At 34.5% G+C, this 20,978-nt stretch overlaps 1 protein-coding gene across 15 annotated transcripts in view; it reads right to left on the reverse strand.

Annotated features, from left to right (window-relative positions):
* KIF21A (kinesin family member 21A) overlaps nt 1-20,978 on the reverse strand; it is a 156,653-nt gene that overhangs the window by 39,071 nt on the left and 96,604 nt on the right. For 9 of the 15 annotated variants that reach the window (XM_009180519.2, XM_009180518.2, XM_009180517.2 and 6 more), the window contains exons 12-24: nt 19,923-19,961; nt 15,509-15,599; nt 14,969-15,086; nt 14,368-14,556; nt 13,628-13,827; nt 10,751-10,858; nt 6,875-6,943; nt 6,556-6,770; nt 6,254-6,407; nt 5,887-6,081; nt 5,358-5,459; nt 4,421-4,586; nt 3,917-3,937 (exon numbers count right to left, since the gene is read on the reverse strand). In XM_009180519.2, the coding sequence (XP_009178783.1) occupies nt 3,917-3,937; nt 4,421-4,586; nt 5,358-5,459; nt 5,887-6,081; nt 6,254-6,407; nt 6,556-6,770; nt 6,875-6,943; nt 10,751-10,858; nt 13,628-13,827; nt 14,368-14,556; nt 14,969-15,086; nt 15,509-15,599; nt 19,923-19,961 (1,667 nt within the window). The remainder of the gene's footprint in view (nt 1-3,916; nt 3,938-4,420; nt 4,587-5,357; nt 5,460-5,886; nt 6,082-6,253; nt 6,408-6,555; nt 6,771-6,874; nt 6,944-10,750; nt 10,859-13,627; nt 13,828-14,367; nt 14,557-14,968; nt 15,087-15,508; nt 15,600-19,922; nt 19,962-20,978) is intronic. The other 6 variants (XM_003906198.3, XM_009180521.2, XM_009180513.2 and 3 more) reach the window with 3 other exon arrangements.

The following is a 20,978-nucleotide window of genomic DNA, read 5'->3' on the forward strand; positions in this document are numbered from 1 at the left end:
TACAAGAATCTATTGTTTAAAAATATAAAGTAAACGCTACATGGGCCTCCTTTAATGTACTAAGCCAACCAAGAATACTACATAAAGTATAAATATAGTTGTTATACTTTATCAGTTATGCCAATGTACTTAGATATTTTTCCTTTTTTAATTTCTGTATTTTTGCTTTCATATAGAAAGAGAGAAGGTGTGTATGAGGGTGTTCAGAAGTCACACATCAGCATGCAGCTCATTCACATGAACACAGAAGACAAAACCAATAGGTTTGCATGCAACAGTTCTGTAAACTAATACAAAGAAACCACTACTATTTCAGAACAACTGTAGCCGACTAGTGAAAAGGGAGAAGAATTAAACATAAAACTGTTAGGAAGTCAGTAAATAAAACAGCCACAGAAAGTAAATGACTTAAAATGCCAGCAAGCCCCTAACATCGGTGTAGGCTGTTTTAATGTATACATTTTATTATAAAAATCATTTCATAAATCTAAAGACAAAATTATGGGCAACATATACATTAAAGAACAATATATACAGTTCATCCCCTTTTAATTTTAAATTTTATATAATACAGGTAGACTATGGCAACATTAGTCAATTGATTCATTTCTCTCCACAAGTGTTCCCTTCCTTTCTCATTGTTCAGTAAGACTTGGTACTATTATCTAAAATAGAATCATATCTAGGACTCACTCAAAGGGGTTTACTTTCTGAAGTGAAAAAAAAAATGGTGATTTTGAAGGCAATATGTATCTCATTAGAGGAAGGCTCAAGGACTTGCTTCACAGAAAGGATAATTGAGTTCTAAGGTACTGAATTAGTAAAGAATATAGAAAATTATGTTATAAAGAAATGACAAACCTAGCCTCTGTTTTCCCTCTGTGTTTTAACAGCAGGCTAAGATTTGCTAGTATTTATCTTGCAGAGTGTGATGGAATTAAATGTTAAACATCATGCAAGTCCTTCGTAAAAAGCTCTTAACTCCTGTTTATGCCTGTATGCCTTAGTTAGAGATAATGGTGTCTTCACAGAACCAGTCTGGCCAGAGCCCAGAGGATCCCACCCAGATGGTCACCAACTCAGACCCTCTTCAGTACCAAGTTTGGTCTGAAGTATTATAGTAATCTGGGCAGCAGGACACACCAACAACTCACTGTTGTACTCTCAACTCTGAGAACACAACTCTAGCCCAAAATTAGCTTCTTTTATCACAGTAGCTTTAAAGACAAAGACAAAACAAAACTCCCAAATACCCTAAAGTTAATCTATATCATTATAAAGTTTCACTGTCTCACTTCACTGGAAGTTAACCAAATAACTGGATTTTTAAAAGTCTTCCTTTAAAGTTATTATTTTAAAAACGTGTGTGTGTGTGTGTGTGTAGTTTCCATATACTAATTATATATTTAAAAATTTAACATTGCAGCCCCTGAGACTGCTGTCCTTAGAAAGGTCGGCTTGGAAAACTGGACTTTGGCTGACATATGAAAACAGTTCTCAGAGTGTCTCCAGTCAACTATTAACTAATAAAAGTGGCTCACTGTACATTAGAAATTGCAAATAATACGGCTTATGCTGAACACTTGCTTTCCTTCTGGAAGTCTAGACCAACAGAAGGTACATATGTCACTCACCATCCCCAGTAAAACCCTTGGGCACTGAGCATCTACTGGACTTTCTGGATATAAACATTGCACCAATATTGCTGTGTTTTTTGTTCTGGGGAAAGAAAACACTCTGTGTGATCTCTCATGGGAGGGAGAGAGATACAAATGCCTGGACATGGATTCTTCCAGAGGCCATCTGTGTCTTTTCCCCTTATGAACATTGATATCATAAATCTTAAGTCATGAATACAACCATATACTAAGCCCTGTGAGTCTTCTAGCAAATCTCTGATGATAGTGGTGACCTTTGGGATCCCAACACAGATACAGAAAAATCAGGATGTTCTTTAAAAGCTACAAAAGTACAACCCTGTGAGCATGGGGCGCTGGCCCTGGTTCATCCTCTAGCCTTAAGTTTCATCATTCCATGTCATGAACTTGCTGCTCTGGAGCATCAACCTGTTTGTAGGCCTCAGGTACACAAAAGTGTGGCTAAATTCCGATGCCTTAGCTTTTGCTGCCCCTGTGCCTGGAGCGACTCTCTGGCTCCCATTCAACCTTGTCTTTTTCCTGGCTAACTCTTTTTCTTCACTTATATTTTAGCTTAAATGTCACCTCGTCCAGAAAGCCTTCATTAACTCCTCCATCCTTGTTAGGTGGTCCTACTCTGTGCTCCCATAAGTCTATAGATCTCAATCATTGCCTTCACTGCAATATATCATAATCCGTTCATAGTCTCTCCTCCTCAGCAGGGCATCAAGTCCATAAGGACAAGTTCAGCATCTCACTCATCTTTGAATCCCAGCATAGAGCCCAATGATTGTGATAAAACTGGAGAACAACTAAATGATATTTAAAGCAATGTACCTATGACTTTCTAGCTTCTGTGGATTTAAATTTCATTGTTTTCTCATCTCATGCTTTTTATTTGGCTCCTTTCATCTAGAAGAGCCCCAGTTCCTAGGGCAAATTTCTGCCATGAGTCATAGGTTACATTAGCTGAATGAGTTCCTACTCTCTGCTTTTGACCTTTCTTTAAGCTCCAGAAAATTGAAATTTGTTTGAAAGTTGGAAAACAGGGCCGGGTGCGGTGGCTCAAGCCTGTAATCCCAGCACTTTGGGAGGCCGAGACGGGCGGATCACGAGGTCAGGAGATCGAGACCAGCCTGTCTAACACGGTGAAACCCCGTCTCTACTTAAAAAAATACAAAAAACTAGCCGGGCGAAGTGGCGGGCACCTGTAGTCCCAGCTACTCGGGAGGTTGAGGCAGGAGAATGGCATAAACCCGGGAGGCAGAGCTTACAGTGAGCTGAGATCCGGCCACTGCACTCCAGCCTGGGCAATAGAGCAAGACTCCGTCTCAAAAAAAAGAAAGTTGGAAAACAGTAACACTGCTCATCAAATTACCAATTTAATATTCTTCTGCACATAAAGACATCAAATAATTTATCTTTCGAGTTAAAAGAGAGCATATATTACTATGAATTGAGCCACTAAGAAGAACAAAGAGAAAGAGAAGGAGAAAAAGAAGGAGGAGAAAGACGAAGGAGGAGGAGAAAGATAAAGAAGAAGAGGAGGAGGAGAGGAAGAAGAAGGAGGAAGAGAAAGAAGAGGAGGAGGGAAAAAAGAGGAGGAGGACGGACTGGGGAGGAGAAGGAAGAGAGGGAGGGAGACGAAGAGTGAGAGGGACAGAGGAAGGAGGAGGCAAAGAAACATGCTTGATAACACGTGGAATGGAAAAGGGCTAGTTATAATGCCAGGTACTTGAACAGCCTGACCAATATTGTTTCAACCTGTTCTGATAAAATCCTTTGGATAGTTTTGTTCAGTTTACAATATTTAAAAATGTGTGCCTAAATTTACAAAAATAAACAGATAAGAATATATATATACACACACACAAAGATATATACAGAAGAAAGTTATTTATGAGGTTAAAACAATAGATGCAAGTTAATAGATATATTTTAAAAATTTAACAGAACATACATATTATGTTTTTCTATAAGAAAGAGAAAGAAGACAGGGGGTTTATGAAACTGGAGCCACAACTGGAACTCAAATAATAAAAGCGACAACTAACAAAAGCATACTTCTTTAAACATCTAAGAATTTTAAAATCAGGAATGTTTAATAAAGATAAAAGACTTAGTGTGTTTGTGGCCATGGATACATTTCAAAAAAGATCATGCAAAAACCACTTGACCACCAATAAAAATCTTTAAAATAAGATGTACCACAATTAGTGTACATGAACAATTAGTAATTCATGCAGCTGTAGGATACACAGAAAGCTAAACATACTTACCTAATGGTACGCTATCTAGATCTGTGTAAATAACAGCAAAAAGGAAACAAAAAGCAATACTCCAATCAAAACAGATCCAATGTTAAAAACTCCCACATAAAACAAGATTATGTACCATTTACATGTAGAATAGATGCCATAGCAAACACTTATAAATTTATTTTTAAGGCAGTGAGATACACAGAGTAAAGTAAAGAAACTTGGTTAATATTTTAAGTAATTTAGATAACCAATACGAAAACTTGATTGGTCTTCTTTGCCCATAAAAACTAATTGCTTAATAAGGTTAAGTAAGCCATTTTAAGTTGGTAATCATTTCTTGGAATAACAACAATTACCTTGCCAAAATGTATACATGCAAATTAAAGAAAGAATAATTATTAAAAGCATGAGTAAATATAGCATCTATTCAGTCAAGCCATATGGGAAAGGGATATACTATACCATGTTGAAAAAGCAAAGCTACCATGCAAATTCATTTAACTAAAATCGAGTACAAATTACCTTGTAAAGCATGGCCTAGTAAAGCATCTAGCTCAGGATTTAATTCTGCCTTCTCTTTCAACATATGGAATAAGAGCTGGTTTTGGGTAGCACTGGTTATTTCTGTTTGTTTGAGTCGACCTTCCAGTACTTTAATTTGAGCCTCTTTCTGGGCAGCCTGAAGACCCTGAAACACAACAAAAAATTATCTTAGGTCATATGAAACAGGATCTACCACACAAAGATCTGTATCAAACAGCAAATGAATATGATATATGGGCTTGACATCAGATAGACCTTGAGTCATCCCAGCTCCTCCACTAACTGGCTTAGTGATCATGGACAAGTTCACCTGTCCAAGATGTTATCTTCTGGATTCTCAGTTTCCTCATATGCAAAATGAGATCAATAATAATTACCTCTTGGCACATTGTGAAAATTAAGTGAGATGGCGTAAGAACAGAAAGAGTATAACAGTCCCAACATGGAAAAAAAAGTGAGTCAGAAACCATTATCATCTTCAACATTTGGGCAGGGTTTTCTTACAGGTGACAAATTAGAGAATTTACATTCAAAATAAGAGAATGATTAAATTATTTTTTCTTTTCTGATTCACTTTTGATCTGTAAAGAATCAATGTTAAATTAGTTATGATACCAAACTTGTTTGCATACTGAGAAATTTTTTTCTAATTTTTCCTTTGTTAAAGCAAAAGGGGAATTATTTCTTAAGCTGTTTATCTGCTCTAATAAACAAACATAATAGACGACATGCTAATGAAATTGATCTAAATATTTCTCACTCTTCCTGACTCTAAAGAAGGGTAAAAGAAATACTTTCCAATTATGAATAATCTTCTTCCTTATTACAAAGCGAAGGGTTACTACAGAAAGATAAATAAAACTACAATGAATTAGTCAAAACTTAGGTTTTCAGTAATAGTGTGGTTATATCTGACCTTATTAATACCCATTGACAGGAAGTGATCTAGCAGGTATCGGGCTTCTGTAAGGGTGCAGGCATTAATGACTGCAGTAACATCCAATGTCTCACCTTCTTCCTATATAAAATCAGCATAATATGATGACCATTACTTTGAGCTGAAAACAGAAGGTAACAGCCTATTGTTTCATATATTTATTTCCTAGTATTGGGTTAGCTAACGAGATGCTCAGATAGGTGCAATGTATGATCATTACCCCAAGAAACATAGGGTTTAGTTGAAAAGATAAAATACATTTAAGCAGCTAAGAATTCAAAGTGGGATGTAAAAATGACCCATGTGTTACATAAACAATAAATGTTATCACACAATCAGCAGAGAAATCTGAAAAGCAAGCAGGAAGTGGCATACATGTAAAATCTAAGCATTAGATTAGACCAATAAATAGAAAACACCTTCACGTAAAAACTCAAAGTGCTTTGAATGATAAACAATACAAAAGTACTTTTCATTAAGCCATTACACTTTTCAAAAAATTACAAACCTTTGCTTCTTCCATCTGCATTATGTTGGCTTGACAATCAGAAATACTGTCATTGATGTAATCTATATTAGCAATCAGTGACTCCATCTCTTCATTGATATTAGCCACATTTTTATCTCCCTCTCCATTCTCCTTAACTATCTTCTCCCTTCTTTTTGAAAGTTTCTCTCGTCTTTTTGTCAGTTCCTCCCGTTGCTATTGAGAAAGCAGGTTGGATTTTAAGAAATTATGTTCATCTATTTATATACTGTAGAATCAAAAACCCCCCAAAACTTGGTAAGTGTTAAATTTACCCGAGAAACAAAATTGGAAGAGTAAAATTAACAGTCAGCTAAGGGGGAGCATATCTACTTTCTATTTCCCACACCTTGAGGAGTCTATTCATATCTGCCTCCATGTTGGAAATGGTCATCTTCTGCATGATGATGTCTGTGACTCTGCGCTCAAGGAGCTGCCACTTCATGCGGGCTGTCTTGGAAATAAACACTCGGCCAGTCAATCCTTTCCTCTGATATTTTTTCCTATAATCATATAAAACAGACAAGCATAATTACTTATGCACTTATTTGATTCTGTACTGTCAAATAATGAGCCATTTTTTCATTTAAGTACAACATTCTGTATTAATGGCCAAGAAGATTATGTCAGCAGGAACAGAATTATGTAGACCTGGTTCCATTTGTTGTGGGCGTTGGTAAGGCCTGGACTCTCGCCACAGGAATTCTCATTTTCTGCTGGACTCCTGTCCTTGATGCATCTGTTTCGAGAGCAGCTGCACTGGAACTTGTGTCCTGAGCAGGGGCATCAGATGAACTCAGCTTCCGAGTAACTTTCCCAGCCACTTTATCTGACATGGGTCTTACTTGCCGACGAAGAGCTGTAACCTGAAATTGCAGCAGAGGTTGACTCATTATCTTAGTCTATAGAAAGACATCATATATCTCAAAGTCAGAATGTTTCTTCCAAATGGTCAGCTTGCTTACTGTACCTCTTCCGTTTTGCGACGTAGAACCACTTCTTGGTTTCTTTTTTGGGCTTCCAGAAGTCTAAGTTGATGCTGTAAAATAATATTAAATAAGTGGAAATAGTAAAGTGAAAGACACAATATTTTCTATTCCTATATAAATATATTTCCCCATACCCCTGGGAACTGTGAGTTCTTAGCAGGATCTGAGTCAACAACCTTGTATACATTATTACAGGTACAGCTGTTTTATCCCAACAAACACAAATAAATACAGATATATCTCATCCCTTTTTGAAAAAAATGAAAGGTTATCTCTGTGTTACATACTTAAATTTGATACATTTGGTGCTTACTACATGCAAGTACTTTTCTAAATGCTTTACAAATGTTATCTTATTTAATTTTGTTAGACATCTTGTTTTAGTTGCTGTTTGAGGCACAGATAGGAAGAAACAAAGTTTAGAATATTTTCAATAGAGTCATCTTATAATATATACAATAATTATAATTTGTTGTAGACATAGGAAGAATATATATTGATTAGTACCTTGTAATAACTATGGATCTTATGGTGGATAAAGTAAATGGACAATAAAACATGTCTGCATTGACTATTAATTTGTTTCCAGGTACTCTCAAAATAAAGATAACTAATTAGGATTACTTCAAGCCATTCTACAGGCATATAATTTAAGAAAAAAATTTGGACTTAAAAAGAACTCAGAGGCCAGGAGCGGTGGCTCATGCTTGTAATCCCAGCATTTTGGGAGGTCAAGGTGGGAGAATCACTTGAGGTCAGGAGTTCAAGACAAGCCTGGCCAACATGGCAAAACCCTGTCTCTACTAAAAATACAAAATTAGCCAGGCATGGTGGCACGTGCCTGTAATCTCAGCTACTCGGGAGGCTGAGGTGGGAGAATCGCTTGAACCCAGGAGGCGGGGGCTGCGGTGAGCCAAGACTGCACCACTGTACTGCAGCCTGGAGGACAGAGCGAGACTCCATCTCATTAAAAAAAAAAAAAAAAAAAAGAAAGAAAGGAAAGAAAAAAAAGGAAAAAAGAAAGAACTTATATCTTAATTCCAGTTCTATCATTTATTCAATTCTGTATTGTTGGACAAAGTTTAAGAATGGACAGTTCACTACAAACTTCCTTTCTAGTACTTAAATCCTGTTATTTAACAAATAATCCCTCGTGTTTTGCATTCAAATTCAAGCAGACCATTCATTTTAGGTTTATGTATATTTCTGCCTCATCAGATGGGAATTCCTTGAGAAAATGACTTTATCTTATCACAACTATATCTTAATTGCCTGCCACAATGATTGATATAAAAGCAAAATTAATGTGTTTTTTAAATTAATGAATTATCAAAAACTATAATTATCATATAGTTTGAAACTTCTTACTACATTCAATTTCTTCCTATTAAAAATCAAATCTCAAGCTCATTCATATTTTTATATGGTATGTAAATGTCACCCTGAACTTTCTAAGGGTTCAAAGATGAATATGACAAGGAACAATTTTAAAAGGAGGCCAATATGTACACAAGGCAACAAATAAAAGGGAGAGGGAGTATGAATGTTAGCTTTATATGTGATTAGCCAGCATTGTGTCTTTATAATAGAATATAGGCATCATATGTTATGGAAAAGATTCAAAAAGTTCATCCTAGGAGTTCAATATTGATCTCCCTATATCTTATATGAATTAGTAATAAAGAAATAAGTAGCATACACTGTAGAGAAATTATTCCTATTGTCCAAAGGTTTTCATTAAATATAAAATAAACAGACAAAAAATGGAAAGAACCCAAACGTCTATCAACTGATGTATGGACAAAGAAAACGTATTCTATCTATACAACCATAAAAAAGAATGACGTGCTGATACATGTTATAACATGGTTGACCCTTGAAAACATCGTGTTAAATAAAAGAAGCCAGACACAGCTGGGCGCAGTGGCTCACACCTGTAATCCCAGCCCTTTGGGAGGCCGAGGCAGGTGGATCACTTGAGGTCAGGAGTTCGACACCAGTCTGGCCAACATGGTGAAAATCCACCTCTACTAAAAATACAAAAAGTAGTCAGGTGTGGTGGTGCATGCCTGTAGTCCCAGCTGCTCTGGAGGCTGAGGCAGGAGAATGGCTTGAACCTGGGAGGCAGAGGTTGGAGTGAGACAAGGTCATGCATTGCACTCCAGCCTGGGTGACAAAGTAAGACTCCGCCTCAGGAAAAAAAAAAAAAAAAAAAAAAAGCAAGACACAAAAGGCCATATCTGGTATGATTCCATTTATATGCAATGTCCACAGAGACAAAATGTAGATTAGTGGCTGCCAGGGGCCAGGGGCAATTGTGAGTGACTACCAATGGGTACAGTGTATCTTCCTGGAGTAACGAAAATTTTCTGTAATTAAAGAGTGGTGATCATTCACACTTTTGTGAATACACTAAAAACATGAATTGTACACTTTAAAAGGTAAATTTTAGGATATGTGAATTATATCTCAACTTTTAAAACAATAACAGAAAAAAAAAGAATAGGCAATATGTTAGAATGTGCTTCTACTTGATTTCAGTAGGAACAAATTGATAAAAACAAAATTTTAAATGCCCAGGAATTAACTATGACAAATACACTGATTATTAAAATACACTGACATAGTAGGAGGAAAAAAGAAATAAATATAACCTAAATAGGGGAGTCATCTGGCCAAAATATCCACTATCCACTTTTCTACCTCACTTCCCCCTTTTCTCTGTCCCCTTTCTTCGTTACATCCCAAAATAGATTTCCATTTTCTAAAATATGCTTTATGCTCATATTTTTCCAGGGAGGATTTAGGAAAAGTTGAGCAAGTAAAAAGGAATAACGGCTGAAACCTAACCAATAATAAAGAGAAAAAGTGAAGGCCTCTTCTTTTTCAAAGAGGGAGACTTGCTGTGTTGTTGTTCAGGCTAGTCTAGAATTCCTGGGTTCAAGCAACCCTCCCGCTAGTCTCTCAAAGTGCTGGCTGGGATTATAGGCATGAGCCACTGCACCCAGCTTCTTCTTTTAAGAAAAAAAAATCATAACTATAATTTTTCACCTAAAAGAAATAATCATATTGCCAAAATTTTGAAAAGAAGAAGAAAAAAAATCAACGATAACTTATAACTCTAACACAACTACAATTAGCATGTTGAGATGCATCCCTTGAATTTTCCCTCATTTGTAAAATGACCATGCTTTACACTTAATGTGTGGTCATTTTTCAGATAGGTATACAGTTTCAAAATATGAATGGAATGTACCATAATTCCTTTAACCATTCCTCCCATTGTCAGGGATTTGGTTGTTTTTACTTTTTTCACAATTACAAAGAATCCTAAAGTGAAGATTTCGATGCAGAGTATTTTTACTTATTTTAGATTATTTTCTTCGTCTAAATTCATGGAAGTAGAATCTTGAGTCAAAGGATACAAAAATTTTGATAGTCCTTAGAAAAGCCTCTTCTAATAAGGGCTGGTTGTTACTCTAGGATTATTTATAAGTACTTCTAGTGATAAAACATTCTTCAGAACCATCCTAAACTTGCTATCTTACAAAATACTGCAACTAGTTCCTTGGTCATCCTAGAGATAACCAGTTATTCTTGCCATTTACTTCTATGTCATCATCTGGAAAATAAGTCTCAAATAAAATATATAATATTACAGTTTTTTAATGAACTCTTATACTGAATTACCATAATGCACATATTGTAATAAATGACATTTTATAATATGTATGCTTATCTATTGTCCTTAACCTGCAATTAGTAGTTAGGGTTACCAGAAATTTTTCCTCCATTTATTAAACCATCTTTTTCAATGTACAATTTTGTTACATAACTGAGAGTTAAAATCCACTTACATCTCTTTTACGTTGATCCTTTTTCAACTGAGCAATCTCTCTGTTTCTTCTAGACTCAGTCAGTCTGGCTTTCTCTTGTTCTTCTTTCATTTGCTTCATTAGGCGAACCTAATCAATTAGGTATATACATCTATTGAAATTACTCTGTCACAGCATTCATTCAATCAAGCACATATATGGAAGTAAGTTCTCAGAATTCCGAATACTTAACATGGAAACATGCAGTTTTACTGCACATTTAAAATGGGCAATTCTTATTTCTGTGAGATTCATGTATTTCTGTTTCTAATACATTTTTATTTGCTTAGTATTCTATACTTTTTGTATTCAATATTCAGTTGTTCTGCAACTTGAAATCTTGATACTTAGCTTACTATCAGTAGCTATGTGACCTTGATCGAATTACTTTACCTCTCTAGGCTTTGGTTTGCTCATCTATAAAATGGAAATAATATTTCCATAGCATTGGATTTTTGTGAGAACTCAACCAGTTAACACCCACAAAATGTATTAACAGTACCTGGCACTTGAATTCTCAACAACTTAATAAAGCACTTAATGATTTTTAGCTACTGTTGTTATTAGCAACTACACAACATAATAATCTAATGACGGTTATGTGCCTCATAACAACATTTAACTCAACAATGAACCACATTTAAGACAGTGGTTTCATAAGATTATAGTGGAGCTATAGTGGTTTATGTATTTACTATACTATACTTTTTATAGTTGTTTTAGACTTATGAAAAAAAAAGGTAACTATAAAGCAGCCTCAGGCAAGCCCTTGAGAAGATATTTAAGAAGAAGGCATTTTTATCATAGGAGATGACAGCTCTACATGTGTTAATGCTCCTGAAGGCCTTCCAGTGAGACAAGATGGGGAGTTGAAGATGGTGATACTGATAATCCTCACTCTGCATAGGCCTAGGCTATTGTGTGTGTTTGTGTTTTAGTTTTAACAAAAAAGTTTAAAAAGTAAAAAATATAAAAATTTTAAATAGATAAAAGCTTACAGAATGATGATATAAAGAAAAAATATTTTTGTACGGCTATAAAATGCATTTTGTGTTTTAAACTATGTGATATTTCAAAAGAGTCAAAAAGTTTTTTTAACTTAAAATATTTATAAAGTACAAAAAAATTACAGTAAGCCAAGGTTAGTTTATCACTGAAGAGAGTTTTTAAAATAAATTTAGTGTAGCTTAAGTGTATACAGTATTGATAAAGTCCACAGCAGTGTATAGCTATGTCCTAGGACTTCACGTTCATTCACCATTCACTCACTGATTCACCCAGAGCAACTTATAGTCCTGCGACCTCCCTTCATGGTAAGTGCACACCTTACAGGCACACCTTGGAGACCTTGAAAGTTTGGTTCCAGAGCACCGCAAAAAGGTGAATTCACATTAAAGCAAGTCACACAAATTTATTTGCTTTCCTGGTACATATAAAGTTATGTTTATACTATACAGTAGTCTATTAGGTGTGCAATAGTATCATGTTTAAAAAAATAGTTTGCATGCCTTAATCAAAAAACTTAATTGTTAAAAAGAAAATGCTGACAGAGACACGAAGTGAGCAAATGCTGTCGGAAAAATAGCAGCAGCAGACATCCTCAAGGCAGGGTTGCCACAAACATTCAATTTGTAAAAAATGCAATATCTGCAAAGGTCAATAAAGCAAATCACAGTAAAATCAGGTATGCCTATAAAAGTGTACAATTTTTGGCTGGGCACACTGGCTCATGCCTTTAATCCCAGCACTTTGGTAGGTTGAGGTAGGTGGATCAGCTGAGGTCAGGAGTTCGAGATCAGCCTGACCAATATGGTGACATCCTGTCTCTACTAAAAATGCAAAAATTAGCTGGGCATGGTGGTGTGCACCTGTAGTCCCAGCTATTTGGGAGGCTGAGAAAGGAGAACTGCTTGAACCTGGGAGGCGACAGAGTGAGACTCCCTCTCAAAAAAAAAAAAGTGTACCATTTTTTATCTTTTATACTGTATTTTTTACAATACCTTTTCTATGTTTAGATATGTTTGAATACACAAATATTTAGCATTGTGTTAAAATTGCCTAGAGTATTCAGTATAGTAACATGCTGTACAGGTTTGTAGGCTCTACCATGTAGCCTAAGTGTGTAGTAGGCTATACCATCGAGGTTTGTGTAAGTACACTCCACGTTTGACAAATAATCACCTAAAAATGCATTTCTCAGAACGTACCATCATTAAGTGATGCATGGTTATACTATCCAAATCACTTCCATATTTGCTATTTTATTGCTATTTTAAGAAAACTACAATGACTTTCATGATAGACGTAAATAATAATTGATTCCCCAACAAAAACAGATAACAGATCAGGATTTGCACACTCTCTTTGGACAGGGGAAGAAAATTAGTGCTTTTCTATGTATAGAAATGATAAACACTAAATGTAAGACAGTTATTAGCTATTGGAGAATGAGGAATATGATCAGGAAGAGATAAACAGAAGGCTTACTGTGTATCTGTAATGCTTAATATTTTAAACTAGATTGTGGATACAATGTTTGTTATGTTATTATCTATGTTTTCTTGCATATTTGAAATATTTTATATTTTTGTTAAGCTTGCGTAAGAGTTGTAAGAGAAGAAATATCCATCAATGTCTAAGAAGCCCTGATGAGCACATGATTTTCAGCTACTCTTGAAGAAAGGCTTTGATGAGGAATGACTATCAGAAACAAATTCTAATTGCCAAAGGAAAGTACATCATTTGTAAGATTGGGTTACCTTTATCGAATACAGAAAGAACCACAATAGTTGTTTATTTTTTGTCCCAATTGCAAAATCATACTGAACATCAAACGTTAATGGAAAAAACCATCAATACCTTTGTTTTTTTCATTTCCATCACATCCTGCTGCAATTTCTTCAATTGCTTTTCATACTGAGACTGATTTTTAAGCAACCTTGCATGTTCTTTTTGAGCTGCTTGAAGCCTCTGCAGTTCTTTATTCATGGCTTGGAGTTTCTTTTCATATTCAGACCTAACTTTTTTTGCTTTTTCTTCTGAGTAAGATTCTACTGAGCCTAAATGACCAGAGGATATTTTTATATGTTTTTTTGTGAGACACAGATTTTTATTTCACAGATTTACAGTCCATATCCAAAGAGAAGAGCTACTTCCCAAACATTCACATCTCAGAAGACTAGGGTGTCTTTCAATCATTCTCTCTTTATTATCTACTCTTACCCTGTTTAATGATTATTGAAGCTTATTCATTAATATGTTATGTTAAAATGTACCCAACATAAATCAAAACATTAAAACAACCATAAATTTGTATAAAGTGAGTAAACAGCCTAGGCAGATATCAGTATGAAAAAACAAAATAAATAACAATATTTAACATTATGAGACAAATTAACATATAATCTGGTCAGAAAGTATTTACAAGCTACATATAACTTTTAAATAAAAGACACAAACTGAGACTTGCAAAAACAAAACAAACAACCTTTTTTAGGTTTAATACGGCTTCTATCATTTTTTTCTTCTACAGGAAAAGATAAAAAACCCATTTTGAAGATTCAGCTTGGACTTTCATTTGAATTAAATATAATTCTTACCTAAGTTTTGAAGCACCTGGTCTCTTTCAAGCTGAGTGTCCCGAATTTTATGTTGCAGCATCATTAGCTTCTCTTCATACTGCTTTTTCAGAGTCTGCAGTCTTTTCTGGCTGTTTTCTAGTTCATCAATCAGCTTTTGCTTAATTGCAATTTCACAAGTAATGTTTGCCAAGTCTGCTTGATAATTGGCTATTTATAAAAGAAGAAAATAAAAATCCTGGTACTAGGTCAAAATATCAGAATTCTAGCTTTCAAACAAGAGCATAAAAACCATCAACTAGGTATTTTTATTCACTGATTAGTCATTAGAAAAGTTTCCTGGATAAACCAAAAACCAAAAAGGTGAATGAGATAAAGAGTGTTCACTTTGATCAAGGACAATGCTATTTGTACTCAGCAAGAATGGAAATCACACAATGACTACATCCAGCAAGAGAAGTAACTCATTTGTTTAGCACATAAGCCTTGGAAGGCAAATGTAGGTCAGTAGTCACAAAAGTTGCTTTCATCAAGTATGAAATGGAGAATGTTAAGAGTTTTCTGTCACGGTTTAAACAACTTCCCAAAATGAATTTTTGCCCTTATACCAAATGGCAAGTACCTTTCTCATCTGATTCAGAATCTGATTCATCAGAACTTTCACCACCCTCAATGTCATCTTCCTCCTCCTCCTCCTCCTCTTCTTCATCCTCATGATCACTCATTTCTTGACTTTCTTCCTAAAATGTGATTTGTGAAAATTAATAGCAAAATATTGGCAAAACAAACTGATTCTCTCATTGAGAGAGGCTGCTGGAGTACAAAATACAGAAACATAAAAAAGTTCACTTTTCATCAGTATAAAAATCCTTCCAAGATGTTAAGGTTATTAGATAATAATTTTGTCTTAAACCAAAAAGTATTTCATCTCTCATAGTATTCTATCCTTGCCTCTGCAACACAATGCTTTCACAATACATAAGATTGAGAGTTGTCAATATTTTACAGTTCATATTTCTGAAGAAACATCTTCAAAGAAATAGATTGAACAGAATGCATCATAAGCAGTTCATTTTTCTACAAGTAAGTTAGTAAGTTATCAGCAACCAAGAACAACCAAACCTGGTGACTAAAACTGACAAGTTCATTCTTTCACACTTACCACTTCTAATTCATTGTTTTCTCTTTCTGAAGCACCCTTTTCTTCTTTCTTCTCTTGATCAGTGTCCGTATTATCCTCTTTACCAGCCACACTAAAAAAAGGAACATAAGGGTATGGTGTTAAAACAGAAAGGAAAAGTATTCACTTTTTTTCTCTCAGATTTTTAAAAGCCATCAATGATTTGTGAAAACAAACTTTAAATGTTGGTCACTTAAATGAGCAAAGCTATTCTACCTGACGCTTCAGAGAAAAATGGAAATTGCCAATCAGTCAATAGTGTAATGATTTATATCACTGGAGAAAAGCTTATTTTCAGAAAACACTGAGGAATAGATTATGCCTGAAAGCACGAGACCTCGACACCCCTAAGAACTAGTCACAGTAGCAGTCAATTAACTGGAATTCAAAAGAAATCAAACATTTTTGTTTTCTCATTTGAATACAAAAAACTTATCTCATATTAATACAATGATATAAAAAACTACATTTTTATTGATGTCCTAATACATTTAAGAGTAAATTTAAAGTTCCAGATTAAATCTGCCCACAGTAAGCTTGTCTACACTAGCTACATCCATCAGTGTATTCAGGTCTCCTTCAGGTAGTGGCACAGGCTCTTTTTTCTTAGGCAGCCCATACAGCACAAGGCCACTTCTCATTATGGTCTCACACAATGGGTCTTTGCATACCAAAAACTGTCTAATGTTCAGGCTGCCCTTTGATTGAATAGAAAATTTCAGGGTCTGCCACAAGATTCACCTTATAAGTGGAGGCTCTCCTCTTCAGTTACCTAGTATCTACAACCATAACTACACACATATCAGGGAATGATTATAGCTAAATTAATTCAGCCCTGGTGGTCCTGAGGAAAAGAGAGAAGTTTTGTATACCCAAATAACTCTAATCCTTTGTGGATTTAGCAATCAACTATGCACAGACAGTACACTACTGATCACTAGACTCACATATTTAATTAAGCTAAATAACATTAAGAAAGTAAACTTTAAATGAATCTGTATATGAACTATTTCCTTTTGTGCTATAGTAGCATTTTAAAATCATTAAAAAGCACTTTGAGAGGCCGAGGTGGGTGGATCACGAGGTCAGGCATTTGAGTCCAGCCTGGCCAACATGGTGAAACCCCGTCTCTCCTAAAAATACACAACAGCCGGGTATAGTGGTGCATACCTGTAATCCCAGCTACTAAGGAGGCTGGGGCAGAAGAATCGCTTGAACCCGGGAGATGGAGGTTGCAGTGAGGCGAGATCATGCCACTGCACTCTAGCCCGGGTGACAGAGTGAGACTCTGTCTCAAAAATAAATAAATTAGTTAATTAAAATAAATTTTAAAAATAAATAAATAAATAAATAAAATACTCAAATAATACAATATTCTCTGAGTAAAATTCCTCTAGAAAAAAAATTTTATCAGAATAGCTCAGTAACAGCTATTGTTTTTTCATATATTCTTCTATATTAAATAATTTCCCTAATATATGGATTGATTTTTAGCTTTTAGGCTAAAAACTTAATCTCATTTAGGCCCTATTATAACTATAACTTTAATGATTAACTGTAGGTTTCTATTCTCAGAGATATTTTTGTACTGAGCACTATGAATATAAATACTTTTCCCTTGTAAGTACTTTTCAGAGTTTGTCATTTATGTTTATGTTATTATTTATTTAGTACCTGTATTTCTCACTAGGCAGTCAGCTTCCTAAGGGAAGGGATCATGTCTGTTGGCCTCCACATTACATCCCTAGTACCCAGGGCCTGGCACATAACGAATGTGAAGTAAGTGGTTTGTTAAATAAATCAATCCCTGTGACTACGCATAAGCACCTCTGTTTGAACATGCTTATGTGTCTCATGTACTAGCTCGGTTGGAGTAGAATGGTACAGTTTTAAAAATGCATAAAGATGCATGAGAGACAGCATATATATGGCGAGAGAAGAAATTACAAGTAGGAGTACCAATATAACAGTCTTAACTGGAAATGAATGAAGTAAATTGTAACAGGGATCCATGAGTGCTGTTAAATCATTTGCATGGAGAAAAAATGAGCTTGAAGAAAACTAGGAACCACCTAGAAAGAACTTTTATGATAAACAAGAAATAATTTTGTGTGATATACTAAATGCCTCTCTTAGGTTGCTTATAATATACTAGGACTGCTGATTTTCCACCATCATGCAGTTCAAGCTGAAAATCTAGAAAGAAATTCCCCTTTCATCCATCATCAATTAAAAGGCCAGCAGTATGTACTCAAACAGTGCTATACTTGAGGTCTAGGTCTAAGGTGTAGGGCTAGGAAAGGACAATTTATTAGGGAGACATCTTCCAGCAGGTTTCCCAATTCCCTCTCCTGGGCGGTCTCCCTTTCTCACCTGTGACTGCTACAGAATACAGTTTTCATTATTCTCTGTTCTTGTATTACTTCAAGTTCCAACCAAATCGCATTATACTTAAGTTTACGGCCATACAACCACCTTATTCCAAACATTTGACTCAACATATCCTTCTACTCCCTACTCCAAGTCACTGATACCCAGTTAAACAAATGCTATCTTTACGTCTACATTAACTCATATATTATAAGTCATTCATGCCACTTCTGATGCAGAAAAATCAGCAGTCATAACTTTACATTATTAATTTAAAGGCTTAAGCTTTTAAAATACAAGTTGATAGTTATAATTTTTATACCTCAAATATTCAAGTTTTCCTCAGTAAACCGAGGCAAATTGATACCTAAAATAAGTATCTAAGTAGCAATGGAAGATATTTAAATTAGTACTTTATATAGAATCAGAAGCTTGGGAGCTGGAATTAGCAATTAACCCCTTCATTTGACAAACAAAAAGGGAACTGTGGCCTGGAGAAGTTAATCCCCTCAAGAGGACTAAAACCAGTTATCCTGACTCCCAGACCATTTCAAAGTTCAGTTCACAGACTGGAAGCATCTCCATTACTTGGGAGCTTATTACTTATGCAGAATCTCAGGCTCCACCTCAGCCCTACTGAATCAGAATCTGCATTTTATCAAAATCCCTAGGAGATCTGTACACACGACTATGTTTCAGACATTGTTCTGTAACCACCAAACCACTCTGCTTTTGCTATCCTTCAGGGATCATGTAAAGATGGAAGTAAACTCCTTTCACTGAGTACATTTAAAGGACTTGAGTATTTTATGGTGATTAAATGCTTCCACACACAATTTTAATGATGTATCTTATTTTGACCTTTCAGAATAGAAGAAATTTCACAATTTTAATGCCTTAATTTAACTCCAGTAATAAACATGTTGTCCTAAATATGTATTGCTTAGGTGAGTTAGGGTATGAGTGATAAAAAAATTAAAATTATAGCCTAAGTACAGAATACTTTAAAGAACCTATGGACTTATGGCATATAAGTATAAAAACTTTAGAATACTATATAACATACTAAATATAATTATAAAATATAAATTATAATTTAAAGAAAAACATTTTAAACTTTAAGATATTTAAAGTAAGATATTCATTTAACTAATTGCATAGTATAAGTTCTCAAGTTCTTAAGTAAAAGATGAATTTCTAAAGTAGGGCTTCCAAAACAGTTAAATATTACCTTGAAACTAGTATGTTTTCTTAATCATTTTGACTGTAATCTAGAGACTTGTTTAGGAAAATCTATGAAGAAAAGTTCTGATAAGGAAAATATCACTTGATCCTTGGTTAAATAATCCTAATTCTGAATCAGTAAAATGCAAATCAAGAATATGATTCTAAATTTTGCTCGTTTCCAATGAAAAAAGCAACTATCCTGTTTTTGATGTCCACTTCAAATACATTTTAAAAGCAAAAATTGTTTTTCTATTTCAACCTTAAGAATGTCTTATAAATCTTATTTGTAATCAGGCCACAGTTTCCTTTTGTTTGTTGTCATTTTAACGGTTTTTTTTCCAGTAAAGATTATATTAAATAAATAAGAGAGAGACAGAAGCCCACCCATGACTCAGCATGTGCTACAACAAAATGTCAATTTCCATTCTGCTCACAAGTTTCCGTAAGACAAAGAATTACTGTTGTTTTTTCTTTTTTAAATAAATCAAATGGCAGGGGTTTTAGGGCCATTTTTACCCTACAAAAGCTAAGTCATCATCATAATTATCATAGTTTATTCTGTAATCACATGAAACTGCCTGAATTTTAATTGAAGTATCTAGTGAAGATTTTATTCTTAAAAAGTACTTTCTTAAAAATGTATTACAGTGTTCTTGTTAGTTTTATAAAGTCAGCATTACTTTTAGGAGCACCCCAGCTTATCTAGTCTGAAACAATATATAATACTATAACACATTTCCTTGTGAATGGCAACTCAGTATTTAAACATTTTAATAGAAAACCTGGGAAATATTCCAACCTTCTTTCTTCTCGATTGCTTTCCTCAAGTTTCTGTAGCCTTCAAAATCACGAGGCACAGTATTGGAAGGCCAAGCCAATGAAGGACAAACCAGACAGTAAAAAGCGAAAGTGATAAGAAGGTAAAAATGATACATGAGCTTGAAGACTTTAAAATAAATTTTAAAAGATATCATCAAAGGACAATACACAGTAAAAAGGCAATACATTTGTATGAATAAAAAGTAAGTAGAAAATCAAGCAGCAATATATCTAAGAAGAGTATATAGACTATCAGTTGAAATTATGCAGCAGCAAAATGTATAGTCTCAATTTATAAAAGTTGATAAGGATTAGGCATTCTTGGATGCCTTTTCTTTAGTCTGAAGTGGGTCAATTTACTCAGCTTCCCCCAAAAAAGACCACTTTCAATAATATATTCTTTCTTTCAAGCGTTTACAGAAGAATTTTTAATGGCATCATTAAAAGAATTCACAAAGTAATGCCTTTATACCATAATATGAAAATACCACTAATACTAAATTCTAGGATACTACTTTTAAAAACATACTTTCTGTTGTAATACACTACATATGAAAATCACTAAATCTAAAAAAAAAACTGATTTCAAAGTTATACATGAAATGGTATTGCAGGCAAATGAATATGGTTGTTATGATATCTGGGAAAAACTGTAATTTTATTACTTGAAAATAAAATTTCACATTGGGATTAAAGAGTTTACTAATTATTATAAACTATTGAACGGGCATATCTATAAAGCAATAGTGGCAAAAAAAAAAAAAAAAAAAAGAGGTGGGGAGAACTGTAGTACTTTCCATTAGTAAGATTGTTTTTTAACCAGAAACATATAAGAAATACCATGTGTACAGGGTTTTAAAGATAAAGAATATTCAATATTAAAACTTGGAGATCTTTACTCAGTGGAATGTACTGTATACCAATATTTGTCATGTAGAAAAAAAGACAGATGTGCTAGGCTCTGATTAAGTATATGGCAATTTTGATATAGAACACTTCTGCCCAGAATATTTTTCAGAAAATATTTTTTAGAATC

The sequence above is a fragment of the Papio anubis genome, chromosome 9, assembly GCF_008728515.1.
Source record: "Papio anubis isolate 15944 chromosome 9, Panubis1.0, whole genome shotgun sequence".
Classification (NCBI taxonomy): domain Eukaryota; kingdom Metazoa; phylum Chordata; class Mammalia; order Primates; family Cercopithecidae; genus Papio; species Papio anubis.